This window comes from Mytilus californianus, unplaced genomic scaffold, assembly GCF_021869535.1.
Source record: "Mytilus californianus isolate M0D057914Y unplaced genomic scaffold, xbMytCali1.0.p SCAF_10, whole genome shotgun sequence".
Taxonomy (NCBI): domain Eukaryota; kingdom Metazoa; phylum Mollusca; class Bivalvia; order Mytilida; family Mytilidae; genus Mytilus; species Mytilus californianus.
Genome location: NW_026262582.1, coordinates 52,040,139 through 52,064,239, shown reverse-complemented (window position 1 = coordinate 52,064,239; position 24,101 = coordinate 52,040,139). Strand labels below are relative to the sequence as shown.

The following is a 24,101-nucleotide window of genomic DNA, read 5'->3' as shown; positions in this document are numbered from 1 at the left end:
AAGAATTTATCAGATTATTTGTTGATTTTTTGTTTGTTTGTTGATTTGTTTTAACCAGTGTATATTTAGTCCGGGTAAACTTATCAATCCTTTAAATAAATTTATTCTAAAAGGTTACCAATTCAACACTGTGGTTAGATCTTTAAATATTATTTAATTGGTATTTATAGTGATTAATAATTGAAAACCATACTAAATATCATTGATGTACTCATTCACGGTTCTACAATCTGTCGATACCTATATTTTGGCATTGCACAAGGTCATGTTTACTTTGACTGTAAATGACGTCCTAACACTAAATCCATTGGATGTTGGACGCGTACTGATTGATATTTTAGTCTTAGATATATGATGTCTTTATTATTTGTTATCGGCTTTGAACTAGCTTTCAGTAACTGCGAGTACTCTCAGATCTGTATTTTGTATCTATTTGTTGTGAGGTTTGTATAAATTCCCACTTCAGGTCTGTCTGTTAGATGTTGTTCTGCTTTGCACCTATCTGTATCTGATTAGTTAAATCATTTGAACTGATTTATATAGTTTGTTGTGCTTTTACACCACCGTCCCATGTGAGGGGGAGGGGGGATGTCTTCAAGTATATTTAACCCCGCCACATTTTTGAGTTTTTGGTGTACATGTCTTAAGTCAGGAGCCTCTAATTCAGTGGTCTTCGTTGGTTCATGTCTGCCATATTTGTTTTTTGTAAATTGTTTTGTTATAAATTAGGCCGCTCGTTTTTTTTTTAATTGTTTCATATTTCAGATGTCGAGGCCTTTTATAGTTGACTATACGTTTTGGGTTTTTCTCATGTTCGAAGGCCGTATGGTTGCCTATAATTGCTTACATCCACTTCATTTCAACTTTGGTAGATAGTTGTCTCTTTGAAATTCATACCACATCTCCTTATTATTGAAAATTAATTTTGAATGCATTTTACGTAGGTAACAGTGATATAGCAGGAGACATTTCTGAACTAAAAAGTATTTTAATCTAACCTCACTTTCACGAGCCTGTCCCTTGTAAGGAACCATGTCAGATTATGTCCTGTGTCAATCTCAATAAAGTATTTTGACTTTTCCGTGGATAGACCTTTTGATTTTGTTCTGATTTTTTTTCTTCATTCCATCAGTATCTACGATTGTAACCGTGATTTTTAAACTACACAATTACATTATTTGTAAACAACTATAAACAGGTCACTACCCAATCATGTAAACAACTTATCAGGCCACACAAAACAAATTAAGCTAAGATAAATCATCATAAAAATTAAAATCAAATACACATGACCTTAGTAAACCGGAAGTACACATTTTTTGTATTTATTTATTTGAATTCAATATAAAAGTATCTACAACCGTATTCTTTTAGAATCAGTGTCATCTTTTTTTATTAATACCTGTAATGACTTTGTTATATAGGCACCTACGTTTTAATATTGTATTTATATTTTGACAAAGATCAAACGTATTCGTTCAGTGTATGTTAACCTGTTTTTGTTTAAATATCTTTTTGATCGAGTTAAGTCATTTCAATCGATATTCTAAAGTGTGCCTTCTTATGTTGTAATGTTATACTACTGTCTCAGGTTAGGATGAAGGTTGGTGCCTGTTAAAACGTTTAAACCGGCCGCATTTGTTTGCACCTGTCCTAAGTCCAGAGCCTATTGTTCAGTGGTTGTCGTTTGTTGGTGTGGTTCATAGGTGTTTCTCGTTTCTCGTTTTTTTATAAAGATTAGACCGTTGGTTTTCCTGTTTGAATTGTTTTACACTAGTCATTTTGGGGCCCTTTATATCTTGCTTTTCGGTGTGAGCCAAGGCTCAGTGTTGAAGGCCGTACTTTGACCTATAATTGTTAACTTTTTATACATTGTGACTTGGATGGAGAGTTGTCTCATTGGCACTCATACCACATCTTCTTATTTGTATCAGGTGACCTATTATATAATATAGGAAGGGACATTTTTCAAACCAAAAGTAACAAATTATCCCTTACTTTAAGAAAACGTGTATATAAACCATATATTTTTGGAATTCGCTTTAAGTAAGCTATAACCTGACAAAAGAAATGACAGTTTAAACGGGCTTTCAATATATTCATATAAAAATATGTGCATTTTAGGGTGGAAAGACCTTCAATTCTTATCTGATCAATTGGTTTTTAATTTTTTTTTTTTGTTATTAAGAGGATTTGTTATGGATGGCTATTTGATTGTTTGTGTTTATTTTATTCACAACTTTTATATACTCGGGACTGTCTGTTGCCCAACATGTGTATGTATCCTGGTTGTTGTTGTTGTGGTTAGGTTGCTGTCAAATTGACTTTTACTCCATAATTCTATTTAATCATATAAGGTTATTCGAATATATCGTCTTATTTATTACTTAATAAAATTAATGTCCTGGTAAACTTATCGATCCTTTAAATAAACTTATTCTAAAATGTTACCAATTCAACACTGTAATTTGAATATCGTTTTTATTGGTATTAATATTGATTTTGTTATCAGTAAATTAAAGCAAACTAAATATTATTGTTAGATACATATGCACATTCATGGATCTACATTCTGTCGATTCCTGTCTCTTGGCATTGCACAAGGTCATGTTTTTCTCTGACTGTTTATGACGTCTTTACACTAAGTCCATTAGATGTTGGATGTTGGATGTATAATGATTGATTTTTTAGTCTTAGATGCATGATTTTTTTTATTAGTTGTTATTGGCTTTGAACTAGCTGTCAGTAACTGCGAGTACTCTAAGATCTGTACTTAGTGTCTTTTTGTTGTTGGAATGTATACGTACAAGTACCCGGCCACGTCCACTCTGTGTTTTTGTTAGATGTAACTCTATTTGTATCCATCTGATGAGTTAAACCTTTTTCAACTGATTTTTATAGTTCTTTCTTATGTTGTACTGTAAAACCTCTGTCCCAGGTTAGGGGGAGGTTTGGGATCCCGCTAACATGTTTAACCCCGCCACATTCTATTTGATCTGAACAACCCAATTTAGGAGCCAGTAATTCAGTGGTTGTCGTTGTGTTACATATTTGTTTTTCGTTCATTTTTTGTACATAAATTAGGCCGTTAGTTTTCTCGTTTGAATTGATTTACATTTGTCATTTCGGGGCCTTTTATAACTTACTATGCGGTATGGGCTTTGCTCATTGTTTAAGGCCGTACGGTGACCTATAGTTGTCAATTTCTGTGTCATTTGGTCTCTTGTGTAGATTTGTCACATTGGCAATCATACCACAAAGAATTTTACTCTTTTTTTTCATCTCAGGGACCAAAGAACGACCAAAAAGATTTATGTAACGTTGATGCAGTTTCAAAACGAGTATGAAACATTCAGTTATTAACTCAATTAAAGAATGCATTTGTAATAGGTAGTTTGATCTATAGATTTATAGCATTCATGTGAAACATATTCATGTAATCTGTGTGACTTAGAATTGTGGAATATATTTAGGAAAAAGGTTTACGCATTCGCATACCAGTATTTTTTTTATTTATATGAGACAGGAGTTACCTGTAAAAGAGGACGAAGTCCGTATTCCGAATTTTTTTTCATTTTATTTTTGTGGTTATTCGTTTTTGCAATAAAATATACAAATTTGCGCGGGAAATCGTTCGCGTACAACTTTGTCAGTAGCCGTTAATAGAATAGAAACAGGGTGATGCAAGTAAGTACGTACGAATATCTTAATTTTTACGATATCTTATTTATTTATAGGATAAAGATGGATGCACTCAAAACCAATGTGAAGTTGGCCAAAAATGTGTTCCCGCCATGTACAATTATTATATCTGCCTAACATTTGGTAAGTTACATTCAGTGATTAAAGAGGCTCTCCAACATGATCTCCAGTGCATGTTAAATTAGATGATTTCTAAAAACAATTAAAATAAATCACGTTCAAAGCTAATATCCTGTTATTGAAAAAGTAAGCACATCGCATTTTCAATCTTCAATCTACAATCTTATTCAAATGACACACAATAGAAGATTACATTGAGATTCAAAACACCATTAAAAGTTTGATAACTTATATTATTACAAACCAGGACATTTAGTTGTAAATTAGCCTCGTGTTCCAAGGTTGAACTACAAGTATTCTGTCAAACTGGGTTTTACGTAAACCATATTGACATTGAAAAACGGACGTTAAATCTTACAATGAAAACGAAAAACAAAAAAATACTATATCATTATCATGGATTTTTTTCATGAATTATTTTTTCAAACGGTAAATAAAAATTTTGTCAAATCATAAAAACATGAAAAATATGCGATCATTTATTCTGGATATTTTTTAAAAGTTAATGTCATAGTGCATATTAATTAATAAAAAATATAATTAAATAAGAATATGGTTCTGTTTAACCCTACATAGTAATTAGAGATTATTAATTCACTTGGAAACGCAACATATACCCCCAACAAACTTACCAAACAGGAAATATTCAATATGCTTAGGCATGTTCTATGTTCCTTTTGAATTTACAGATGTGTCATTACAAACAACGTTTGGTTGCTGGGTTTTCAAACTGCACCAAGAAACCTCTTTCTAAAAACTTAAAATCAATTTTATAATCAATGAAAGCAAGTCTTTAAAGTTTATTTGCAATTTTCTACTGATGGGGCGGTGAGAATCAGATATGGATACTTAAAGATTCCACAGATGTGTTAGAAAACTTATAATCTTAGTCTCTTTCTCCTTGCAATAGAATAAAAAAAACTTTGCCTTTATTAAATTTTGCAGAAAGTATTCCCCATTCCAATCATCAAGACAAATTGAAAAAAAAATGGTCTTGCTTTGTTTTGAAAATAGAATGACCAACGTAGATACTGATATTTTGATTTAGGAGGGACAAATCATATAAAAAGAAACACCCTGTTTGAAACAAAAAATACTTTCAAACTGACAACATATTTGTTACTTTTGGAGAACATGTTTTTTTTTCAAAAACAATTGGCTTTCCCATGGGAACCAACAGTAATCCTATTCCTGGCGACTTGTTCCTTTATTTAGATAAGGCAGACTTCATTCAGGAAAAATCAAAAGACGCTAGCCTTATCCTTTATCTTCTAGTTCCGCAATATTGATGATGCCTTCTCCCTAAATGATTCAAAGTTTGTTGACTATGTTGAACGCATCGATTCCATCGACTTTGAAATAAAAGTTACACCAGATACAGTTAAGTCTGCATCAAATATCTAGACTAACATCTAGAAATTGACAATGAGGGTGCTTTGAAAACAACACTTTAAGGCAAAACAAATGATTACAGCTTTTCAGTTGTGAATTTTCCATTTTAAAGTAACAACATTCCAGCAACGCCTTCATATGAAGTATGTATCTCCCATTTGATGCAATTGATATAATGATGTCCTTGGTTGAGGGTTGCTGCTTACTAGGAAATTATTTACCAAGGGTTCCAAGTGGTGAAGTCGAAAATTCCGAAACGTTATTTCATATTCTATGTATATAGTTATACATGCCGTGAGGATAGAAGAAACCATAAACATTTCAATTGGTTGAAACTTGATTTTCCCGAACATTAAAAAAAATAGATACAAAACATTCATTATAAAATTTCGCATATAGACTTGCAGATGTCGTTTAAAAATCATTTATATATTAAAGTTTTCTATAAATCCCTACCCATATAAATATTTCATAAGAAAATCATGACACATTCATATATTTTCAGGTATCATATACAAATATGTATACAATCTGTGACAGGTTTATCCGATTTAAACGGATCAATTAAATTGTGTCAATAAAACTTCTGCAGATAAAGATGTTAATCCCATGGAATCATTTATATTAGTTATATATAAGAGGTTGTGTAAATCATAATAAAATTGAGAATGGAAATGGGGAATATGTCAAAGAGACAACAACCCGACCAAAGAGCAGACAACAGCCGAAGGCCACCAATGGGTCTTCAACGCAGCGAGAAAATCCCACACCCGGAGGTGGTTCTCAGCTAGCCCCTAAATAAAATTGTGTACTATGAAGATGTAAGCTTATGACCAATTGACATATCCAATCAAGTGACAGGTCTGTGTATACCATTATATTAGAATATACATTACCCTTGGCTTTTTCACAGTTTTAGAATGGAAAAAATAGATTCAAGTATTAATTGGACTTTTAGTTTCATGGAAAACCAGAAATATAGAATATTAATGCCTAAGGTGTCGGTAAAGATTTAATTCATATTAGTTATGAATTTAGCTGTTTCCTTTAAGCAAATGTGGTCATGTGATATTCTTTAATCTATAGTGAAAATAAATCATCAGGTATTATAACATAATACAAAAAGGCATTAACACTCTAATACCTGTTATTTTTAACTTTAAAGTTACGTCTTGAAATTATTGGTTTCAAAGAAATAAAGATTAAAGTTACTATGAAATGGGCATTTTCGTGATAAATAGAATAGCCTTGGGACAGAAGAAATGACTTCAACATTAATGATGTCTTCGGTTGCGACTTGAGGATCATTGATACAAAATTTTGTTTGTTTTGTTCACACATCGTTGTCAATATAGGGGAATTTTATGCGACTGTCATACAAGTGAGAGGTTTAGGTAGCTATTAAATCAAGTTTAATCCACCATTTTCTACATAAGAAAATGCCTGTACCAAGTCAGGAATATGACAGTTGTTATCCATTCGTTTGATGTGTTTGAGCTTTTGATTTTGCTATTTGCTTAATGACTTTCCGTTTAGAATTTTCCTCGGAGTTCGGTATTTTTTTTATTTTACTATTTGCTGTATAAGTAATTTGATGCAAAATTGCAATTTGACATGATTTTGTAAAATATTGCTACGTAGGACGTCAGATGAATTATTTAGTTCTGAAAAACAATATCTAGCATAATTTCAAGTGAAATTTTCGTTTTATCTAATTATAATTTATTCACATATAAAAAAAACTGATCCATACTAGTGTCAGAATCTCAGAATAGACATATGGAATCTGAAACTTAGATACAAAAATTGCTACGTAGGACGTCAGATGAATTATTTAGTTCTGAAAAACAATATCTAGCATGATTTCAAGTAAAATTTTCGTTTTATCTAATTATAATTTATTCACATATAAAAAAAACTGATCCATACTAGTGTCAGAATCTCAGAATACACATATGGAATCTGAAACTTAGACCAACCATTGAAGTGACGGATATATTTTTATTTTTAAGACGCACCTTGTGACGTTAACCTTTGTCTTAATAATGGTGTATGTAGAAACATGGTCAACAATTACAGATGTATTTGTCCAAATGGTTACCATGGCAATCATTGTGAAAGTAAGTATTTCTAGATTTTTTGTAGCTTAAATGCAAATAAGAAACATTTGATGGATGAGATCGCACTATCACATATCACATCCACATATCTAAGGAAAAAATATAAATCGAGCTTCACTGATAAGTCTCTTGTAAAAAAAAACACGTGTTTGGCGTACACAATTTTAATCTTAGTATCTAAGTTTTTCTCTTTCACCATAACAGTACAATAACTTTATCTTGTATTTTAGATAAACCTTGTGACGTTAACCCTTGTCGTAATAATGGAATATGCAGAAACATGTTCAGCGGTTACATATGTATTTGTGCGGGAGGTTACGATGGCGATAATTGTGAATGTAAGTATTTCTAGTTTATCGCTCCTTTTGAAGTTCATGTGATTCCCTAATTTTTTGTATGTTACCCTGATTTGTCTCTTCCTAGAATATTTACAATATTTGAACATCAGTAAACTACTGTCGCCTTAATTTATCCATATTATTTGTTGTTTTAATCATGGAAGCAATATTCTACTTACATGTTAAAATAAAAAGTGGAAATATTTGATCGAAAAACTCGCATAATCGCAAAAGGAAATATGATCACCTCATTTGTTTATAATCTCTAACGTCGTTTTGGTTCAATTAATGTATCAGTTATGTTGTTTTCAAGTTTACAAGTAAAATATGTTTTTAAAACTGCAATTTTTATCAAAAAAAATTCAAAAAATTTAGGAATTTGGGCAATACCCAATTCGCATTGCAAACTTTTGTGCTTGTTAAATTATCATTCGACTTTAAATTTCATTTCATAGTACCTTAATGTCGTTTTCAACCTCCGCTGGAAACATACATTTTCGTGTTTTGTATGGTGTATCTGTTGATTAGTTGTAAGAATCATTTGTTCCTCAGATGCCTTGATTTGTTTTTTACACTCAAGGCGTAGTGTACGTCAACTACTCTACATATTTTTTTTTAAATTATACACACGACTGGTTCTAACAAACGAGCTGTTGAAAATTCTAGATTTCCTGATAATCCAAAAATTCATTCGATGAATACATATGGAGAAGCATAAAAAGAGGAAGATGTTTTTACATAGTCAGCTTTTTCTAATTTTCATTCCTTAATCCACAGAATAAAAAACGAATGATGCAAGTCCTTGGCATTTCGAATATTATGAACAACTGTGCGAAATATTATTAATCGAATATTATTAACTTATAATATACGTAATAACTTGATGATTTAGCAATGTGATGATACAGTAGACTGCATGTTAAATGAAACGAAGCCATTTTATCAGATTTTAAAGCAAAAATTTAATACATGATTTTATATGTAGGCAATATCACTTGTGTGTTCTTCCGAAAGGAAGATTACAATATACGCTTATAAAATTAAAAAGGGCAATTATCTAAAGGGACCGCTGAAAATGCATAAGATAATATCAATTTTTGATTGTTTTATAGGGAATTACCGATACTTTACAGACACTTCAGGTATACTTAGTTCTCCGAACTACCCTGGCAATTATACGAATAACCTTAGGTACAAATATTTCATACAATTGCAAGCTGGACAGAGTATAACCCTGACATTTTCTACAATTATTACGGAAAAATGTTGTGATCTCGTTCAGGTAAGAGAAATGCATCAACTTAAATTAATAGGAATGTCATGATCTTATCAATATTACAAATATACGATCTGTAATTTACTTACTAATTGAAATATATCACAGTTGAATTTTGCATTAAACATTATAAGATCTAAGGAATTTGAAAAAATATCAGTATAATGTTTTTCGAATATGAATAGAAGGAGATGTTGGGTATACAAGTATGCCAAAGGGACACAAACAGCCACAAAACATTTAACTGTCAATTTAATTAATAATCTTATATATAAAGTCATCTTGTTAAAACATATTTCCTTTGAAAATCATACATTTCACAAAGCACTGTTGACGACCAAACAATTTTGAGAGTAAAGGGGTCTCACAGATCTAGAAAGGCTGTCATTGTTAGAAGACTGTATGTTGACATCTATAAGTAAAGTTTCTGGTGCATTGTTGTTATTTGTGACTGTTTTATTTACTTATGTGACGTCGTCCTCGTCATTGAAGGGATCATTTTCTATGAAGATTCGACAATTGATTTTAGTCATCTTAACTTATTTGTAGATATTGTCTACTTAACCTTTTTTTGCCTGAAAAGTTTCTCTCAATCTTGTATATATAGATATAAGAGGATGTGGTGTGCGTGCCAATGAGACAACTCTCCATCCAAGTCAAAATTTATAAAAGTAAACCATTATAGGTCACAGTACGGTCTTCAACACGGAGCCTTGGCTCACACCGAACAGTATATGCATGATTATAGTTAAACATGTAAAAATTGATAAAAACCGTCATTTAAGGGCATACACTCCTAAATGAGGTCGACTGATGATATCGGTCATTTGATTTAAATATATGCTTTTCATTTCTTGCTGATTATCTTTTATGTGATGTATTATTGTTTTAGCAAAAATAGGTAAAAATCGTCATTAAATGTCCATAACTTCTTTAAGGAGTCGACCGATGATTTAAATCATTGAGCTAATTCATAGATCTTGTGTTTGGTAAATCGTATTCGCATTTTACAATTTATTTCATCGTCTACAGTTTTAACCAAGAAAAGCAAACAATGGGTAACAATTTATTATTGCAGGGCAATAACTCCAAAAAGATTCATTTTCTACAATGTCGATTTATCTCAAGTTCTCGTAATGCCAATCAATTTTCGTGTTTAAAGTTACTATATAAGAAAATAATATATAAGATTATAGCGAAAACTACGGAATGGGTAAAACCACATTTGAACGACGATAATTCAGATAAGGAATCGACCCACGACTTTGGTCATTAATTTATTTGTAGGTCCTACTTTGCTGATTATTTGAGGTGTTTACAATTTCTATCTACATTAACTGTAGTTTAAGTCAAGAGCAATCATGTAAAATTTGTTTTTTAAGGGAAATAACTATCATAAGGAGTCAATTACCTCCTAAAAAAAGGCACTTTACCCCCAAAAAAAATTTTCCGTTGTATTTTTTTCAAGATTTAGCTAATCCCAAAGTATTAATGAGAACAAAGTTACATAAAATGCCTAGCCGGATAATATAAAAACTATGGCGTCCTACACTCTTATTTTCTCTTTTCGTCAAAGTAGTTTTAATCCATCAACGTTATAAACAGTATATAACAGTGTGAGTATCCGACTGACGGAGAATTAACATTTTCCACCGGTTCCAGAGCATTATGAAAAATAGAAAAAAACGATACCCCTTAGTTTTATAAAAACATTCCATGGTTTTTCACATCTTATATCTTTTTATAGATTTTGAAGTAGATAGTTAAAAGTTATTTGTGTGTTTTAACATCCCTTGTGTTTAGCTTCGATTGTCTGTTAATGCAAATATTTCATTTAACTTATTTATTATTGAATTTTTTCATTTTTTTTTTAAATAATTCAGGTCTTTGAAGGATCAACTATATCAGATCCACCCCTACTGAAGCTGTCTGGGTCCAGTAATAGTAGTACTACAGTGCAGTCAACTAGCAATAACATGCTCGTAGTATTTACATCTGACGGCAGTATTATTGGCAGAGGATTCACTGCTAGATATTCCTCTCATTCATGAGGTAAGGTTTTTTCTTAATAAATTTTGTTAAAAATCTATGAAAATGAATTGAATCCGTTTTGATAACCAATTTAGAGATGGGAAATTGTCGAAAGATTGTATGCATATTCATGGCGCCTGTTCACGTAGTTTTCTGACTTCCAATTTTAAATAGCATAGTATTACTGTGTAGATCTATATTGCTTTCATCTGTCGCTAATGTGGCATAGGTCGCAGAAAAACATATTCTTTTTGAACTGAATTTTAATGTGCGTATTGTTATGCGTTTACTTTTCTACATTGGCTAGAGGTATAGGGGGAGGGTTGAGATCTCATAAACATGTTTAACCCCGCCGCATTTTTGCGCCTGTCCCAAGTCAGGAGCCTCTAGCCTTTGTCAGTCTTGTATTATTCTTAATTTCAGTTTCTTGTGTACAATTTGGAGTTTAGTATGGCGTTCATTATCACTGAACTAGTATATATATTTGTTTAGGGGCCAGCTGAAGGACGCCTCCGGGTGCGGGAATTTCTCGCTGCATTGAAGACCGGTTGGTGACCTTCTGCTGTTGTCTGTTCTATGATCGGGTTGTTGTCTTTTGACACATTCCCCATTTCCATTCTCAATTTTATTTTTGGGGGGTTTCTGTATTATTTTGATACCACCTGGCCCTTTGGACTTCAATTGCCAACATTCGTAAGACAACGTAGATTTTTTCATTCTTTTTCTCTCTGACACAACATAACCTATTTTAACCCAAATTGACCTGAATGGTCCCTATGTATGTTTCTTACAACGATTTTGACTAATTAAGCTTGTTTCCTTTTTATCTCGAAAAATATAATGGATACGCAGAAACTGAAACAGTATCCACAATATAACAATATGACTTACAATCACGAATTATTTTTTTATAGAAGGTATTGCCCTTAATTATTTTTTTTCACTCATTGTTTTATTTTGCTATAGTCTTAAAACAGTAATAGGTAGACATAAACAGTTCACATCAGTAAAGATACAAGATCTACAAACATGTTAATAGGACTTAAGGATGTTCGCTCATCTTGTTTATTGACTTGTGTCATATATTCCTAATCCTCTGGTTTTATCCATGTAGTGCCTTATAAAATATTTTTGCAAAATAACCCATACTTTTTTTCATAATGTTTGTTCATATAGTTTAAAAAGCCATATTAGATTGATTGATGGATTGATTGATTGATTGATTTGTGTTTAACACCACTTTCAGCACTATTGCGCTATTTCGTGGCGGTCAGTTTTTATTGGTGGAGGAGGTCTGAGTGCCTTGGGAGAGCCACCGACCTTCGGCAGGAGAACTGCCAATTCTAGTCAATTAAGACTGAAGTCGAACGCATATGCCGGATTTGAACTCACAACCTCAGTGCTGACAGGATAGTGATACAGTAGTTCGACTACTTAGACCTCTCGGCCGCCGAGACCCTGTCATGTTTTAAAATCTTATAAAATCCTTGTTATTTAATCACAGCTTTTGACATAAAAAAGTAAGAATGTTAAATGTATGAAAAATCTAGAGATAATTATTTCAACCAAATTATCAATGGATTATATCTCGAAATCAAGGACACGGACCCTTCATGTTTTTCTGCTATTTTAGTTTTGTTATTTATAAACTATCTATTCAGTCTTTTCAGTGGCTCGTTATTTTGAAACAGAGCAGCACACATCCTTAAACCATCAATTTATTCCATTTAGCAGTTATTTCCCTTTAATGATAATTTTATGATCGCATTTAAAGATAATCTTGCAAACAGTAGCGGATAGAGAAAAATGATAAACATGCAAATAAAGACAAACCAACCATTTTTAACCATTTAATAAGTCTGACTACTTAGGTATTGACCGTATGATTGAAGGAGTGATGGGATTGGCCGAAAGGAGTACTCGTAAGATTTTTCGGGGATAATATTCTTAATTTCACTTAACTGCATAACAACGAAAAGCTGCATATCTAATTACATATACCCGAAAAAACTAGCAATAAATAGCAGACAGATATGCATATTATCATAGGAGAGCATTTTGGGAACTTCATGGCATCTTGTTAAGTGATACTATAATGGTGAAAAATACTTTTCCATCGTCCAGTGAACAGTATTACAGGATCATTTTGGATTATGTTCCATCATTGATTTTTAGTATCGCCTGACAGCATCCATATACTAGTACAGCGACAAATAAGAATCTCGCATCGTCTTGCGTTTACACCGTCCGCGTCGAAGTTGAAAATAGCTTGATTGAATTCAACTAACCTTGCAGAGCCATTTCTACAGGACATACAGAAGCACCAGCGGTTTTATTTTTTCAATCGGAGTCATGTTTACAATACCTATATGTTTCTTTTTATCTGTAACTGTCCTCGCATTTTTGGTTCAAAACTACAACAACCCCCTCCCTGGTTCTTATGTGCGTAGTTGATAGCTCTTCAATCTTGTCATGTCATTCCGTTTAACTTCTTTAATTAAGTAAGTGATTTTCTTAAATGCCTATTATTGAATGAAGACGTCGAAGAAGGGAACCTACTTTGTTTGTTTTGAACGTCTATTTACTAGATAAATATCATAGACGAATGCAAAAGTCGACAATAAAGCCTTTATCTGAACATTGCGTTCAGTAGAGGTGAAGAAATCAATGCATACGCACAACTTTGTATATACATGTAGGGTATTGGTGAGTTACTAAGACAGCAGTCAATAGACATAGGGAGGTCGATATAAGGTCTTAAACCTTTGTAGGGTATTGGTGAGTTACTAAGACAGCAATCAATAGACATAGAGAGGTCGATATAAGGTCTTAAACCTTTGATTTGTGTGAATACAAAACGACATTCTATAAATTGCCCCGAGTCATGAGTATGTTGTGTTGTTTTGATTAAAAAACAATTCCCTTATTTTCTATTACAACTTCGTCTTTAAATAGTATACAGCTGTTTTGAATGTCTCCACGCAGTACGCTTCTTTGAGTTTTATAATAATAAAGTTCTACATAAAGTCACCGCGGCCAAAGAAATAAAAAACACATTATAACTGTATATGGAATAAGAATAATATCGGTAATAAACAAAATTTTAAAACACGCTCATTTGTATCTGTGTACAGCTGCAATATAATATTAATGACAGAAACAACATGAAAAATTCTGAAATGATGTAATACATATTAATCTTTTTCAGGTTTAATGAAAAATAAATCAGGAATTCCAAGTAAATGTTGTACTACTTGAGGAAAAGTTGAAGTCAAGCAAAACTAAACGAGAAATGTATACTTATAAATTTGTTGGCTTTATCAGACAAGAAAATTCTAAATGATTGTAACTAGGTGTTCTTTTTTAAAAGTAAATGTTTAAATGATTACTCGAGATTATCAGAAAAATAGTATCGGGTTAATGGAGAAGAAAAAAAAAACAACCCATAATGCATTAAATACATAACTCTTTAATTTTCGGCAAAAATCTGTATTCTCATATGCAGATTGTCCAGGAAAACTGATTTGTGAAATATTGGTTATAAGAAAATATGTCTTTTTATATTGATATTATTAAAACTTGTTGGATGAATCATTGCAGCTATATACTGTAAATATGTCTATTGATGCTTTTTTAATACTTAAGAAGGTGGAAAAATTCATCCCATTTATTTCATGCTTGCAATATCTTTTTTTGATTATTTAACATACTTATGGCTTGGTCAGAATGTCGAGGAGTAGATTGCATGCCCATCCTTATAATCACGTCTAATCTAAGTATCGAGGTGGCGAGTTCTGTATGTTGAACTGGTCAAACACCAAAAAGAGAAGCAAAGCAAGGTAAATACGATCAAAGACGTTTGAGATCCTTATTGATATCGAGCACTAGCAGTTCTATAATTCCTCATCATTTTGTTTTCAAATATATGTAATTCCCCATCGTTTTGTTCACAAATATGTTTGTGTTTCTATTTTGTATTTTGTATTTGAATAGAATAGCCGAGTTCAAATTGAGTTTGCAAAATAAGTTATTACACGGAAAAGCGTTATTATATTTTCGACACTAACAAAATACAACAATTCTCAGTGTACATTCGTAAACAAGTTTGTACAAGGGAATACATTCGTTTTTATGCGGACAGCACTCAAATCATAATTTCGGGTGTGAAAGTATCATGTCATTGAAAGTCGAGTTCTTTCGTTTAAAAAGAAAATACACAGGAAAATCCCAAGCGTTGTCATTCCTACCTTGTAAATGCTGTTTTTGCTTTATATGTAATGGATGCAATATCAAATGTCAATACCATAGTCCAGTATCAAGTCAATCATATGTTAATTAAGAAATAATTCATGGCAGCCGTAGGGTAAAATGATCGAATATAAATGCCCAACCCATGGTTAAATGAAAACAAATCTACGGCTGCCATGAATTATTTCGATTCTAATAGGACAAATTCTGTAATTTTGTTAACCGTGAAAGCCCTATTCATACGATATTGTTTTGGCTGTTCCGTTTTAACCCATTTTGATAATATTAGTAATATTATATAATTCAATGATTATTTTTTTTTAATCGCATTTTTCACTTATATAATTTCTTCCAATGTAATTTCATTCGTTTTGAGGCGTACAGGAAGCTTTAAAACGCCCGGTATTTACATTTGATTTTTTGTTTACGAAAACATACTTGTGACGTCACTTTGTTTCGTTGCCATGCCATCATTTCGCGGAATTTTCGTTTTATGAAATTTTACCATGAAAAATAAATTGAAATGGACTGATTTGTTAATTTTGCTGTAGAATAGAGATAAATATATTGTATCTGAATCTTGGCCTACGTAAACTTGGGGTTTTGATGTAGAAAATTGAGAATATCTGGTAGTATTAATAAGTTAGTCGTAACGCGGAACAGCCGTTTTTGTGTATTACTGCGTTTGCGCTAAAGGTAGATATATTGTGATTATACTGGTTGACGATAATAGGACGTCATATTAGAATTATAGTTTACATACAAACATTATCGTTTGTCTTATCGGTATAGACACCAGCTTTAGATAATGGCAAACGTCACCTGTTTTGAAATAATTTTTATGCTGTTGTTTTGGAAGCATTGGAATAATGTTGTCGACTGGTCTAAACGCTCTTAAAGAGGCATGGTCTCCTTTCCAAAAATGTTTCATTCATGTGTTAAAAATTCGGAGATTAATGAAAACTAGTGAGTTTTGAACATAAAAGAGTCTTAATAGAATACTTCATCGGTATTTACGTAAACATTTGTAGGTTTGTCCCTAAAATTATGGAAGCTTTGGTAGTTGTACTACTACTACTACTGCTACTACTTTTAATAATAATAATAATAATAATAATAATAATAATGATAATAATAATAATATTTACAAAGTATCCAATTCTCATGCCAATCGAAATAGATATATTAATACGATGTTGTTTTTAAAGAGTACGCTTTTGCATTATACAATTTTAGACTTAATGAAAAATTGGAGCTTTAAACACTTGAAGCTTGAATGAACATGTTTAAATCGTATGCATGATAACATTTAACACGACACTATGAAAACTATAGGCAGATGGCATATGGCCGAAAAAAAATCTATAAACTTAGGAATCAGCACTACGGGATTACCAAGTCAAATGTTAAGCCAACACTATTCATTAAATATTCCTGTTTACAAATAGTTTTTGAGACATACAACATACAAACGAACTTCCGATACTTGATCAATATACCTCAAATTTAGGCTACCAAAGTTCAAATTTCAAATTCCTTTATTTCAAATTACGGACCCCGAATACATACATGTACATTGTCAACTATTGAACTTGAAATCAGTACATTACGTAAAATTTTATTAAGTTTGTTTTTCGTTGTCTTTAAATATACTCTTATTAAATAAGTCAATTTTTACCAATGCATATGTTTTTGTATGTTCATTTCATCAAATACGCCAAGCGATTGCAAAAGCGTTACTAAAGTAGGTCAATCAAACAAGTATCCGAAAGCTCTCAGTTGAAAATCAGAGCTGTCGGATACAGTTTTGACTATTGAAATATATACAAATATCATTCCATGAAAGGTTCTTCCCTCTAGATAAGAGAATTGTTTCAGACAGGAATGTGCTTCATTAAAACTACGACGACGACAGATGCCAAACTATAAAAATCGGTCACTTTGGACCATTGAGCAGCCCAAGATTAAAACATACAAATAGGAGGCTTATTAGAAATTATGTACTTGAATAATTGTATCAATAAACTCATCATAGATACCAGGATTGAAATTTTGTATTTGTGCCAGACGCGCGTTTCGTCTACAAAAGACTCATCAGTGACGCTCGAATCAAAAAAAGTTATAAAGGCCAAATAAAGTACGAAGTTAAAGATCATTGAAGACCAAAAAATCCAAAAAGTTTTGCCAAATACAGCTAAGGTAATCTATTCCTGAGGTAGAAAAGCCTTAGTATTTCAAGAATTTAAAGTTTAGTAAACGTATATACAAAAAAAGTTACCTTGTCGTTATCTACTAAAAATGATGAAATAATTAGATTAAGCATAATTGAAATAATTAGTATGGAAAAACAGTTAGAACATTATCACTTTGTATTATAGATATGAATAGATGTCCAGGCATTGTTTATTATCATCAGCTGTTTTGTTTCATCGTCGTAAGAAAGTGCTGTTGGCAACTCGATTCCGTCATCCGCATTCAACAGATTATCAATTTTATATTCTTTATTGTATTTTGATATTCTAATGATTTCATTCAAATCTCTTCGTGACAGATATATACAATTGTGATCACCTACTGTAATTCTATGTGCACCACTCATCTCGCTATATAGAATTGGCATTTCACTATCTACTGGTAAAACATACACATTGTTGAAGCTTCCTGTGTAATAACAGTCACCAGTTCTATCTATAGAAATATCAAATGAATCCAGTTCTGTAGTTGTCTTTTTTAGAATGTCACCATCGAGATTAGTTATTATTAAACTGCTTTGATACGTAGATAAGCATATTCGTCCGTTTGAACTGGTAATTGCACCGCAACTTGTACCAAAATATACTTTCTTTCCAGGTTTTAATGTTGTTAAATTTACGGTTTGCACGAATCGTCCGTTAAAAGATGTAACAAGAGCTTGATTGTTGTCGTATAAGGTCACACTATGGCGAGTATAATCTAATTGCACTGTTTCTGCCTTCGTTCCGTCCAGATTGCAAATGAAAAGCTTGTTCCCAATCAAGGGGGACAGAAGAAGTCTCCCAGCTGGAATGAAACACCCTTTATATATTAAAACATTTTCCCCAAATATATCTGTCAAAAAAGTAGAAACGAGGGACATTTTCTTCTGGTCAACGTGCGATCTAACGATAGCCTGGCCCTGTTGGTATCTATCTAATGCAGCGGAAGCTAATGCTGATGTTTTTTCTTCCATTATCGTAACTAATGATGGACAAAACGTATGCCGGTTTGGAAATTTTTTCACACGAGGAATTCAATTCTTTCTAAATTTTTTGGCTTGGTTTGATGGATTTTCAGTTCTTGCTCGTGTGTTTTAGCGTCCAGATGTTTAATTGCCTGGAAAATATAAAAATCACTAGAATATGTTGTAATAAAGTGATATCCTTTCCCAATGAGCAAGCATATTTCAATTTCGACTAGACATCCTTTTTATCATTCACTGATAGTGTCACATTCGATCAGACAAACTGTACAAATTTTATTCTCTGCCATTCTGAAATGAATTTGATACTGCGCAAATCTATGATCGTTATTTTAATTAACACTTTAAACTCAAAGTCAATTGATAACTATGTCAAGTACAGCCCATGTGAAAAAGAGAGGATTTATAAAGTATAAAGTTTATTTGAATACTTGAGAAGCGAACATCCCTATGACATTTAATTTGTTCACGAACAACTCATTTTCCTCCTAACTTATATTTTATCATCAACTATCTTCTTTCAGAAGGTGTGGCATTATTGACAATGATACACATATCTATAAGAGACCAAATGAAGATGGATATAATCAACTATATATTGACATACGACATTCAGCAATGAACAAAACCATAACTTAATAACAACCACTGAATTACATACCCCTGAATTGGGAGAGGCACATACAAAATGTAGCGGGGATAAACATGTTTACCAAAGTTCAACGTTCCTAACCTGTGTTGGAGAGTGGTGTTACAACACAATATAAAAATAATGTGGAAGTTTGAAGGGGCTTCATTCATCAGACCGGCCCGAAGCACATTAAACAAAACAAAACAAAAATGCAACTAACAAAAAGTCAAAAGACACAAAATAATATCTAAAAGAACTTTAAGTTACTGAAGATTAATTCAAAATTAAAATGAGAAGATTTGGTATCATTACTAATACCAACCAACTTACGTAGATGAAAGCAACTATAAAGTCAATTCAGCTAAAACATAAATCATAGTTTACCAGACTAAAATATCAAACAGTACACATCCAAAGACTGCATAAACAGTCTGAAAAAAAATTAAAATAACAAAAATACTGAACTCCGAGGAAAATTCAAAAAGGAAAGTCCATAATCAAATGGCAAAATCAAATGCTCAAACACATCAAACGAATGGATAACAACTGTCATATTCCTGACTTGGTACAGACATTTTCTTATGTAGAAAATGGTGGATTGAACCTGGTTTTATAGCTAGCTTAACCTCTCACTTGTATGACAGTCGCATCAAATTCCATTATATTGACAACGATGCGTGAACAAAACAAACAGACACAATAGGTAAAAATGTCAAAAATAGGGGTACAGCAGTCAACATTGTGTTATCATCTTAATCACTATAAAAACAAACAAATGCAACAAAGAAGCACAAAAAGGCATACATCAAATTTAACATCCTCATTTTGCTTTTTTATTATACGATTTTATTTATCTATGTAAAATCCACCCATAAACCCAGCAAACACACAACATTTTAAAAACATTTTTTAAATGTTATATGGACGTCTCTTACAAAATATTTCAATAAGATATCATTTAAACATCAAAAAAATGTTTATTTTATTGTTTTTGAAATGTTTTATTTCTCACATTTGTAAAATGTTTTTACAACATTAACAAAATATTATTTGCTTATATCTTTTATTCATGTTCTCAAACATTATTCTAAACTATCCCGTAGATATTTTATAATATAAAAAAATAATATTTTCTTCAATTGGTATTTCATATTGTTACAACATTTAAAGTAAACATTTTCCAAATATCCAAAAAACATTCTGCAAAAAATATTTTACAGAAAATATAGTTTTGCTATTTGCATAAAATGTTTTATAAAGTAAAATTAAAATGTTTTACATAAAACATCTGAAAAATATCAGCTAAATGTTTTCTATAAAATATTTTGACATACACATTATTTAATAGTCTTACTGATATTTTATTCAACATTTTACGGATATAAAAATAACATTTTATTTAATCTTTATTCAAAACCTCACAAACAAAATTTTGTGGAATTAGCTCGTTTTTTTTCAGGATAAGATATTTCATCAGTATCATGACAAGCAAGCCACTATACCGTTGAAATCCTTGATATCTTGAAGTCAGATTTTATTCCATCTTATATTAAAATTCAAAAGAGTCAACATTAAATTAAGCAATAATGTATTAATAAACAATCACCTTTCTTTAATGTTTATTCATTTCGTTCGTGTATATTTTAGAAATTAAGAAATGAAAACTAACTGTACTAAGTTCCATTTTCGTATCGTTTATATGCATTACGGAAAACCGACCTTTTCCGGAATCGACTTTTGTTTTATCACCGGAAATGATATTGAAATTTGAATTTTGAAACGAAGACCGGATATCAACAAAGAGAGCCAAGAAAATTGTTTGTTTCGCGATATATACTCACTTGGTAAGAATAATTAATCTCCTAAGATGAAACTTGTGCATTCATTTTGTGTGTTCAATCATAATAGGAACCAATACATCTGTTTCTAGAGGTGCGGATCAAGGTTTTGAAAAAAGGGGGGCCCCTGCCCAAGGCAAGCAAACGTTTGGAGTGATACTTGTAAATAGTCTATGCATTTATCTTATATGTAGCTCCATAAGAGGGTTGGGGCCCAGAAATCCGCCACTGTTCTAGCATCTACGTACACCTATTATGAATTTGTTCATTGATATAAAAATAAGGATATGTGGCTTGTGTGGGGTAACACGAATGACCGAATAACACCGTTATTATCCAAATAACACTTGTAATGACCGAATAACACTTGAAATTTTAATATTAGTACATATTGGTGACTTTTAAACATTGATTATTAAATAATATTATATTTTAAGTGTATTTCATAACTTAAAAATGATTTACAAAAGGCAGGTAAGTTCATAAAGATCATTTTAAATTTAGTGTGTACATCCAACATGGCGACCATTGTGATTTCCTTGGTCGCCATGTCTTGTCTTGTCTTGTGTGAAGATCCTGCCTTTCAAAGGCACACCTCTAGTTACAGAGTAGGATATGGTGTATTTAACACCCACTAAATGTTTATTACACTATTAAAATTTAAAACAAAAGATAATTTAGATTTTAAATATTCACGCCTTTGACTGAGTGGTTGCAAGCAATCCTTTCTTTTTATTCACCGGCAATGTTAATAATATTGTATTACGTCTAATGTGCAAAGCAAAGCAAAGTTTTCTACTTATGTATTCTACAAGATGAAGAAAATCTGTACATCCACATTTACATTGACAGTAATAGAGCAAGGCACTAGCATCCAATATTAGTTGTGTATTAATTTCTAGTTTTTCTAATGTTCTACATTTCGGACAGAGCTCGCTTTTATTGATAATATTTGAAAGTTCAAGCAGGTGATAGTTTCTAGCAGAAGCTAAGACAGGACATGAATGAATGAAATGGTCTAATGTTTCAGCGTCCTCCTCGCATAAGAGACATGTTGGGTTGATGTCAACTTGATTGAAAGCTGCCCTATTAAATTGGAGAATGTATGTACCAGTAAGGAGTCTAAGTTTGATGGGGAGACGCTGGATGTCTTTTGCAGAAGTCTGGACACTTGCTAGAGCATTGTGTAGATGACCAGTTTTAAAATTGGATGTAGAAATAAATGAAATACTCTTGTAGTAGACAGACATGGTAATCACATGTTCAACCCAGAAGGTGTCAATCGCTTTCCTGATAGAGTTCTTCCATTTTAATTTTGGAGGTGGTTCATCTAAAATGTTAAAGATTGATGGTAGGCTGTATTTAATTAATAAAGATCTGATTTTTGTGAACCAACTGTCCTTTACGGTTGATGAGATGAGGATTTGTCTTTCTGCGACTTGTCTTTCTATAGAGTTCTCTTGTCTTGAAATGTTTGCAAAAGTTCCCAAAGCTAGTTTATGGATTTTACTAATTACTGGAATCGTACCCGACAGTATATACACAGCCATGTCTGTTGTGTTAGTGGGGATAGATAGGATTTGTTTGATGCTTTTCCGATAAAAAATTTCAATTGGTTCCAGTTGTGTAGAATTTGGTAAAAGTATTTCTAGGCCATGTTGGATGTACACACTATATTTAAAATAATCTTTATGAACTTACCTGCTTTTTGTAAATTTTTAAGTTATAAAATACATTAATAATATACTATTATTTATTAATCAATGTTTAAAAGTCACCAATATGTGCTAATATTAAAATTTCAAGTATTATTCGGTCATTACAAGTGTTATTTGGATAATAACGGTGTTATTCGGTCATTTGAGGTACCGGCTTGTGTGTTGGATTGCCAATACACCTTATCGCTATTTGTCCGCCATTACTGGCTATGGACATCACAAAAGTTCCCGTAAAATGTTGACGTCATAATAGAAAATATTTGACACCACAATGGAAAGTAATACACCTTATCGCTATTTGTCCTTCATTGTCTTGTCTTGTCTTGTCTTGTGTGAAGATCCTGCCTTTCAAAGGCACACCTCTAGTTACAAAATAGGATATGGTGTATTTAACACCCACTAAATGTTTATTACACTTAGTCTATTAAAATCTAAAACAAAAGATAATTTAGATTTTAAATATTCACGCCTTTGACTGAGTGCTTTCTTTTTATTCACCGGCAATGTTAATAATATTGTATTACGTCTAATGTGCAAAGCAAAGCAAAGTTTTCTACTTATGTATTCTACAAGATGAAGAAAATCTGTACATCCACATTTACATTGACAGTTACAGAGCAAGGCACTAACATCCAATATTAGTTGTGTATTAATTTCTAGTTTTTCTAATGTTCTACATTTCGGACAAAGCTCGCTTTTATTGATAATATTTGAAAGTTCAAGCAGGTGATAGTTTTTAGCAGAAGCTAAAGCAGGACATGACTGGACATCACACAACTGTCACAACATCCCGTAAAATTTTGACGTCATAATAAAATATATCTGACGCCACAATGGAAAAGTGATTGTTGTTTGACGTCAAAAGTTCAAGCAGGACAGATTCTCAGGTCAAGCGGAAATAGCGATAAGGTGTATTATTGTATGACGTATGCTGACGTAAAAAGTTCAAGCGGGATAGATTTCCAAATACTGAAATAGCGATAAGGTGTATGAGACAGCTATCCACCAGAATTCAAATGACTTGGATAAAAAAAATTATAGGTCACTGTACGGCTTTCAACACTGAGAAAACCCATACCATATAGTCCACTTTAAAAGGCCTTGACAAACAAATGTTAAATTTTTCTCAACACAATTGAAACAAAACAACTAACCGCCTACATTAAATACACATTATGAAAAATAAATATGACAGACTTAAACCAACAACAACTATTGCAATAACAGACCTGCCAACCTTCATGCTTTATAGGGGATTTCCCCCATGAGAGGTGTTGACCTGAATTTTGAAATTCGTTATTATACAAATTTAACACCTGAAAACAGGCATTCAGATGAGTTAAAAGGGGATTTAAGCACATGCATACTCATTCAAACAATATAGTAGTAGATTAGAAAGTCTTATGACAATATAAGAGGAGCATTTAGTCATCTCGCTCTTGAAATCCCCCATTAAGATTGTGAAAACTT

The 24,101-nt window shown here is 32.0% G+C and overlaps 1 protein-coding gene across 1 annotated transcript; it reads left to right on the top strand.

Annotated features, from left to right (window-relative positions):
* The first annotated feature begins 3,681 nt into the window (after nt 1–3,681).
* Nucleotides 3,682–14,573, top strand: LOC127718776 (fibropellin-3-like). Its single transcript, XM_052224826.1, has 7 exons — nt 3,682–3,687; nt 3,738–3,825; nt 7,227–7,334; nt 7,565–7,672; nt 8,785–8,954; nt 10,832–11,000; nt 14,188–14,573. The coding sequence occupies exons 1-6, from the start codon at nt 3,682–3,684 to the stop codon at nt 10,997–10,999; spliced, it is 648 nt and encodes a 215-aa protein (XP_052080786.1). The 3' UTR covers nt 11,000; nt 14,188–14,573.
* Nucleotides 14,574–24,101: the final 9,528 nt, after the last annotated feature.